At 37.2% G+C, this 7,598-nt stretch overlaps 2 protein-coding genes across 4 annotated transcripts in view; both read right to left on the bottom strand.

Annotated features, from left to right (window-relative positions):
• LOC106514005 (heterogeneous nuclear ribonucleoprotein L-like) overlaps window positions 1-4,076 on the bottom strand; it is a 30,713-nt gene extending 26,637 nt beyond the window's left edge. The window contains exon 1 of the mRNA XM_014003116.1: window positions 1,823-4,076. Within this exon, the coding sequence (XP_013858570.1) occupies window positions 1,823-2,179 (357 nt within the window). The 5' untranslated portion in view covers window positions 2,180-4,076. The remainder of the gene's footprint in view (window positions 1-1,822) is intronic.
• A 108-nt stretch (window positions 4,077-4,184) lies between these two features.
• The window catches only part of galm (galactose mutarotase), a 10,387-nt gene continuing 6,973 nt past the window's right edge, over window positions 4,185-7,598 (bottom strand). For 2 of the 3 annotated variants that reach the window (XM_014003708.1, XM_014003868.1), the window contains exons 6-10: window positions 7,016-7,097; window positions 5,320-5,470; window positions 5,039-5,213; window positions 4,758-4,876; window positions 4,185-4,634 (exon numbers count right to left, since the gene is read on the bottom strand). In XM_014003708.1, the coding sequence (XP_013859162.1) occupies window positions 4,799-4,876; window positions 5,039-5,213; window positions 5,320-5,470; window positions 7,016-7,097 (486 nt within the window). In that variant the 3' untranslated portion in view covers window positions 4,185-4,634; window positions 4,758-4,798. The remainder of the gene's footprint in view (window positions 4,635-4,757; window positions 4,877-5,038; window positions 5,214-5,319; window positions 5,471-7,015; window positions 7,098-7,598) is intronic. The other variant, XM_014003789.1, reaches the window with a different exon arrangement.

Genomic DNA, 7,598 nt, shown 5'->3' with positions numbered 1-7,598 from the left:
ATACATACATACATACACTATATGTTTTTTATTAACTTTATAGTTCAATGACCTTATTAATAACTATTTTACTTGTTTTCTTTGATCCTTGATGGTCCTTTGGATGTTTTACTTCTTCACTTTCTGTACAATATGTTGGTCAGAGCAGTAGTTTTTATTTTATTTTTAATACATTCATTAATTAATTAACATTAATAATTAATTTARTACAGTAATTCTGAGCTCATCTTAGTTCTGTAAATTGCTGTTAAACTTCAGGCAAAAGGACTGTTTTTTCGATAAAAAGCTAATTAAGCTTTTAAAAAAATAAAGTTATATCGCTCTGGATGAAATAGGAACATTTTATCAGCAGGATCTTAATCATATGCTTTACATTAATTCACTTTTGGATCAAAACCTCCTGAGCATTTTACAGTTGGGGTCAAACGTTTATTTCCACCCAGACAGACATGAATCTCTTAGCAATTTGAGGCTGTTAATGATTTATTTGAACTGTTCTTTTTCCAGGGTTGCAAACAACTTCAATAGTTTTTTTTTTTTTTTTTTCAAAAAACAACCATTTGGTGCACAAGTTTGAATTTATTGTGAATTTTTCTCCATTCTACACTGGGTCAAAATTGCATACACTGTTGTATCCATCAAAAAGCTTCTGGCATTGGCTGGTTACTGCTGCACCTACTGTGACCTCTGAAAGTTTTGTCGAGCTGAGATCGAGGCTTTGAGAAAGCGATTCTAAAAGCTTGATGTGTCAGCCTGTTTTATCCACTCAGAAACACACTCTGATATGTTTTTGATCAACTGCGTCTAMGTTTCAGATGTAGCAGTTAATTAGATGTTAAACTAAAGAATCTGGATGTARTCCTCTTATTCAATGGTAGCCACTTTGTGCAATGCATGATGCTATCACCACCACACTACACAGTTGGTAGTCTTCTTAGGTTTGAAAGCCTCACCTTGATCACCTATCTTGTCAWTGTGGCCAAATAGCTCAATCTTTGTCTCACCTGACCATAAAACTTCTCTCCAAAAGGCTCGTTCCTGTGGGCAGGTGCAAGCTTCGGTCAAGTTTGAAGATGTCACTTTTGGAGCATTGGGTTCTTTCTTGGTCAGCACCCGGTCAGATTAGGTTATTCTTGAACATCTACTCCATCTTATATCTCCCATTGTTGTAAATTGATAAGTTTTGTCAAACAAATCATTTTATGCAGAAAAAGAAAAACTACCGTTTGCAGTGATCACTACCAAGAAGCTTTAGTACAGATTCTTAAGAGCTTTGGGTGCACATGAGTGTGAATATACAGTATGGGTCACTATGTGGATTCAAAAAAATCCACAAATATTTAAAACTTGCACCAAATTTTGGTGTTCTAAAAAAAGATTGGCATTGTTCCATCCTGAAAAAAAGAATAGTTAACCAAAACATTACCAGGCTGCAACAGATCCATTATTGCTCATGATGAGTGTTTGTAAACCACTGAACTGTTATCTTATCTACCTACATATTAATGAAGATCTATCATTTATGTGTACTTCATATTTTAGATTTCCTCATTCCCCACATCAGCCATTATAATGACACAAATCTRGAAGAGTTTAGCCGTATATCTCTCTCACAAAGCCCAGTCTCATAATTTGGGCTTTACCAGTTTTAGCAGCCTGGATGTGATGCAGTGTCTTTACAGAGAGGATGCTGCCATCATGCACCTTCTGTCAGAATAACAGCAGCAAACAGGCGGACACGCGCACAGCCACGCGCCTGTCTTTGCGGTGCTGTAGGGCTTGGTTAAATAAAAATAATAACACGGTCTCTGCTCTCCCTTACCTTCCGCCCCCCTCTCCACCGGGCCCTGCTGCGGGTCTCTGCCTCTCCGTTCCCGGGCAGGGACCCGCTATCCGAGTCCTCCCCTTCCTCCAGCTCATCCTCCGGCCCCGGCTCGTCCGTTTTCAGCCGCTTCGCCGCCCTTCCGTACTCCCCTTCCTCGCGCTGACCGGCCGCCTCGTCCGTGGACATGTTGCGGGAGACTGTCCTGACGGGAAGCGGGTTCTGGAGTCCGTCAGTCCGACACGTCCATGACACAGCGCCTCTCCTCCCTCGCCTCTCCGGGTTTGACAGCGACACCACAGATTTCTGCCCAGTGTGGAGGTGTATGAAGGAAGGTCCGGACACATCCCGCCCCATGTGGCTTCTACCATTGGATGATAATTCCAGTCCATGGAAAAGGGGGCGTGTGATTGGTTAGACCGGCGCGTCGATCATTCGGTGCTCTGCAGAGGAGGACTGGGAGAAGCAAAGTGGGCAAAGAGGCAGGCCAGAAATAGCAAAGAAACATTTTGAAGGTTTTGTTTTTAAAGGTGTCTGAGTAGCCACCGCCTGAAATGCCTTTCAGCTTTTACCTGTAAAGTCAAAAATAAATGAAAACAATAATAATAATAATTTAAAAAATTTAACCCAACAAAATGCAGACATTTAGCTGTAAATACTGTATAACAAAGTGTAAAGAGAAAACCAGATCAAAATAAACGTTAAAGTTGCTGCTGGTTGCCTTTTATGGTTCCCACGGTAACCATACATTTGTGTCTCTCACTCCCTGATTGTGCTCTTAAAAGGCCAGGGAGACGGAAACAGACAAGGAAATAAGCCTCAAACCTATCTATTTCCCTCAAAACTACAACTGTTTTTGTGTGTGCAGTGTTTAACTGACCTTTTTACAGTTAATGATGCACATGCGTCTGTATTTAGCAATGCATTCTGGGTCTTATTCTAAAGTGTTCATCTAAGTTTCAGCTGTGCTCTATTTCAGACAGAAACCTCGTATTCAATAATGTGGATGCAATATTAACATGGCACCAGCAGTCTGTCAACACTGTTATCTATTTGATCAGATATTGTAATCAATGCACTATGTTCACATGACCTTTCAACATTTAATGTTTCTTTTTTCAAATCACAMTCTCTGGGCACATCACTTTATTTAGTTTTTATTTTTATTTTTTTGTCTCAGTGTGAAAAACCACAGTAATAAAAAAAACTAACTGTGGCTTCTGCTTTTGTACAGGTGCARAAACATTGCAATCAGTTGATAAAACTATTTTATTAGCATCAGCTAATTAACCAATTAGTTTCTACTAAAACAGGAAGGGCAGAGTTTAATTTTCCAGACTTCTTAATTTTATCTTAGTTTGCTAATCTGTGTATTATATTACTCACAGCTTCATCTACAAATAATGTATTTTATTTTTATTTCCTATAATGTTCCTCATCTACTAAATGTTTCTATTTTCACCATCTGTTCAGGTTAAGCTTTTGAAATGTAAAGCATAAACCTATACGATAGATGGGTGCAGAAGTCATCCTTTATCTATTTTATTGCTCTAAGTTAATTGAATATGTCACAATAAGTTTAAGACGTTCACAATGTTTGTTTACAACAAAGTTCTCCTCATACTGTCCATCATAAAGTGCCTCGAAGATGAACGGGATGTGAGATTCCACTTCCTCTCTATTACATGTGGTCACATTTCATTGTTCCTGTTTCTTTTCTCTCTCTCAAGGCTGATTTCCACTTCCCTAAASGTTTCTCAACAAAAGATGTGACTCTATACTTTACCTCTGACTCTGGGTGCAGGACTCTGCTGTTTTGTTTTGTTTTTTTACCTTATGGGTTTTATGCACCTAAAAGAAATTCAGCTCCTTCTATTCAGCAGAATTTCAGAATAAAAGCTGCTACTTAAAAGTTTCATTAGAGAGAAATAAATTAAATCTCTGTAAAGTGCCAAAGTGGGAGGCAAATATAACTTTAGATGTTTAGCAAATCCAGATGTTATCCAGGTGTATAACCTATTCAAGTGAATATTGGATGGAGCTGGAGGAGAAGCCCCGCCCAGACCTGACCTACTCATGAGGATAGGCATTAGGGGCTCAGCTGGGCTTGAAAGTAAGAAAGAGGGACTTTAAGGACAATAAGTTGGAAACCACTGCTCAAGGAAAGAGCTGGAAATATACAGTAAACATGAGAAATCACAGTTAGATACAATCTAAAAGTCAGTGTAATTCTGTATTTTTTACTAAACGAGGAATTCTTCTACACTGTCAACAATTTGCCATAAAAATGAAGTTGGTTGTTTATTTCAAGTATATTTTTAACTTGGATGGCAATGTTCAATGAAAAACATATGTGGCATGGTTCAACAACAACTGAAACTTTTTATTTTTTGTTTAGGTCTGCAAAACAAGTGCAAATTATCACCCCTGAACCACAGTGCTGACAGCTAGTATGAGGTGATTGTTGCATTAAGATCTCGTTTGGGCTCATCTCTGTTGTTTTCTCAAAGATCAGTTTGTTTAAAGAGCTACAACAGGTATTTGTTTATATCACTTACACAGAACCAGATTTCAAGTTGCTGGAATTTTCCTTGAACCTATAAGTAAACTTTGATTAGAAGTATTAGGAAAGCCCTGAAGAAATCACAGTCCTATTTAATTTAACTTGGAACAACCAACAGAAATCAGCTACATTTCCAAGAACCCAACTCCTGATTGGATCTGGGTAGTTCTGGTCCAGAATGGGGCTGGTCAGCTGTTCCTGAGCAGTTTATTGCCATTTGGAAGATTAAAACCGAGGTCAGCGACTGCTCTGCAGGGTTTTTGTGGAACAGTAAAAAACAAAAGCATATAGTTGTTACATTGTTGTTTTTCAAATTGTAAAATACAGTATTATTAAGAATTATTTAATGTTCAAACTTGAACTTGAATATACCTCAGTTTTTTTAATTTGTTCTACAGATCATTGATATTGGATCAGACGGTGGTGAAGGTGAAGCGAGTGACGTGATGGTACTCCTCACCAGGACGCAGAAGACAGTCAGGAAATGAAGCCTATAAATACGCACACACACAGACATGTAGGTGGGTAGGGTTAATCTTTTAACACCCATCATTGTTCTGCAAGTGGACAAAATTACATTTGGATAAGGACACTTCTGTCAGTGAATGTATTTTCTATTTATTAACTCGATGATTGATGTATTTCTCACATACCTGGTTGACAGCATCAGGCCAGTTCTGTGTCTCCAGACAAAAGGCGCTGTGCTTCATATACCTAAAACCACCCTTTCCTGCTATAGAGCCATCCAGGAAATTGGCAGTGTAGAACTGGACTCCTGGTTGGCTTGTAGAAACCTCCAGAACACGTCCACTGGGCGGGTGACAGACCCTGGAACAAACAGTTTTACTCCAGTCTCAACTAAATTAAATTGTTGCGTTTGTGATGTACGCATGATAAGACATCATCTGTATGAAAAAATGTCACTGGCAGCAACCTAGCAGCATGTCTTTCTGTCCAGTCATCTCTGCGTAAGGACAGACAGAAGTTGTGGTCAAACCCTTGACCAGGAACTTCCTTCAGTCGAGCGCCAATCAGAACTTGCTTTCTGAGGTCAAACGGTGTGCCTTCCACAGCCCTGATCTCTCCTGTGGAGAGTGTGGGTTACATATCAGCATTACAAACATCATTATAGAAACATCACTCAAGGTTTAAACATGCTACTGAGAGTTGGACTTGGACTGACTGAACTACTATTTTTGATATCTTCAATGTGGGGTTAGTGAACTAAATTGCTCAGGGAGTCATAGTTCCTCAAAGACAACAATCCAGGGGGCAGAGATAATCGGGAGAGGGTGTCTAATAATGGTAGAGGAAACTCTGCATTATGTAAAATAACAAATATTATCTTTTACTTTTTAAATTTGTTTATTTTGCTGTATTAAAGTGCCTGTGACATCGATTTTTGTAATAAACATAAAAGCATTTTTGGAAAGATAACATTGATAACATTTTGCAAAACAAATTTCATGTCACTGGGATGAAAGGTTGTTGAAATATTTGCATGTGAAGAAACAGGAAGTGCTGTCAAAGGGGAATGTCAGCATGTAAACAGAGCGTTGTTGCAAAACTAACAACACAGACTGTAGAGATAAATTTGATGTTTCTTTAGATTACTTTTAGTCACTATCAAAGAGAGATGAAGAGTTAAAGTGTAAAAAAAAATGTTTTAATAAATAGAGACCAGCAAGTTTATTTTATTAATGAGCTCCCGTTTGATGTCACTTCCTGTCTCACTTTGGTTGAGTCAAATTCAAAAGAAAATAGGCCAGTTATGTGACAAAATGGGTAAAATTATGTGTATTATGCCAATTTTCTTAAGTATAAAGATGCTTTCTTTGACTTTTTGTATTTGAAGAATGGGCATGTCACAGGCACTTTAAATCACACATTTAAAGTTTATTTGAAATGTATTATCTTTATAAAGTAAGAAAATGATTATATATATATATATTTTTTTTTAAACTCATTGGCACCCATGGGCCGGATGTGGCCCATGGGCTACCAGTTGAATAACCTTGCTTTAATGGTTCACACAATCACAGGTGAAAATTGTTTTATTTTTGGAGATTTTACAACAAAATATTCAGCCTACAATGTGCTGATGCCACATCAACTTTTGAGCTGGCGTTTCAAATTTTGTTCCAACTCTTCCTATTTCCACAATCTTTCCATTTCTTATAGCCTATTCATTAAATTGTAGTCATTTTTTGTCTGTTTGCAAAAAGTGTGTTTTTCACCATTAAAAAAGGACTATTGTGCCTATGTGTACTATGCCTGAAGTCCAGATGGGACAGGAGGAAAATGTCACTTCAATCTAATTTCAAAATAAAGACACTGTTTTAATTAAACCTATTTAAGGACATTTTAAAATATTTTGCGAAACAGACACAAGGTTGTAAGTGTTTTAGCTGATATGAATAGATCATTTGTTGGTCATTTACACATGCGCCCTATTTTAAAGAAGAGATTTTAGGCTTTATTTTATTTAAGAGCTAGCTGTTATTATTGTAAAAAAAATTATAAATTTGTCTTGTTGCCAGTTTTGTCAACTCTTGTACATAAAAGGTTTAATCTCAATTCTGGTAAAATAAAGGAAATACTAAAAAAAATTTAAAAATAAAGGCCATTACCTGTAGGAATGGAAGTCTCATCAACTGGCAGGTAAGACTGTGCACTGATGGACACTTCATGATCATAGACATCTGCTGCTCCCTTGATACAAACAAAAAAATAAATCTATTCAAGATTTTACAACAGGTTGTTTTGTTGGAGTCACACAGTAAAACATTTTAAGATAAGTTAAAAAGCTTAAAATAAATCAGCTTGAGTCTCTAAACATCCAGCTGTGGCTTCACAGAAAATACATGGTTGTGAAAAAAATCTATCATCTTTTACTACAAAAAGGAGAAACAACACACATCTTACTGAAGTCATCTCTGCAGAATTAATATATTTTTGGGTGCGTTCACACAGCCTTTCTTTTTCAGCGAGAAAGATATTTACCAACTTTAGCAACCACAAAATCAAAGAACCGACTCACTTCTTAAAGCCTAACACTTTAAAAAAGAAATGCTTTGTTTTCGTATGTGTGAGAGTTGTTGGACTGATTGATGTTTTTACATGATTTACAGTGGTTTGCAAAAGTATTCATACCCCTTGAACTTTTCCATATTTTGTCACATTACAACCACAAACATAAATATATTTCACTGG

The sequence above is a fragment of the Austrofundulus limnaeus genome, unplaced genomic scaffold (genome assembly GCF_001266775.1).
Source record: "Austrofundulus limnaeus strain Quisiro unplaced genomic scaffold, Austrofundulus_limnaeus-1.0 Scaffold0, whole genome shotgun sequence".
Classification (NCBI taxonomy): domain Eukaryota; kingdom Metazoa; phylum Chordata; class Actinopteri; order Cyprinodontiformes; family Rivulidae; genus Austrofundulus; species Austrofundulus limnaeus.
The sequence above is the reverse complement of the archived record's forward strand: the minus strand, read 5'-3'. Positions and strand labels throughout refer to the sequence as shown.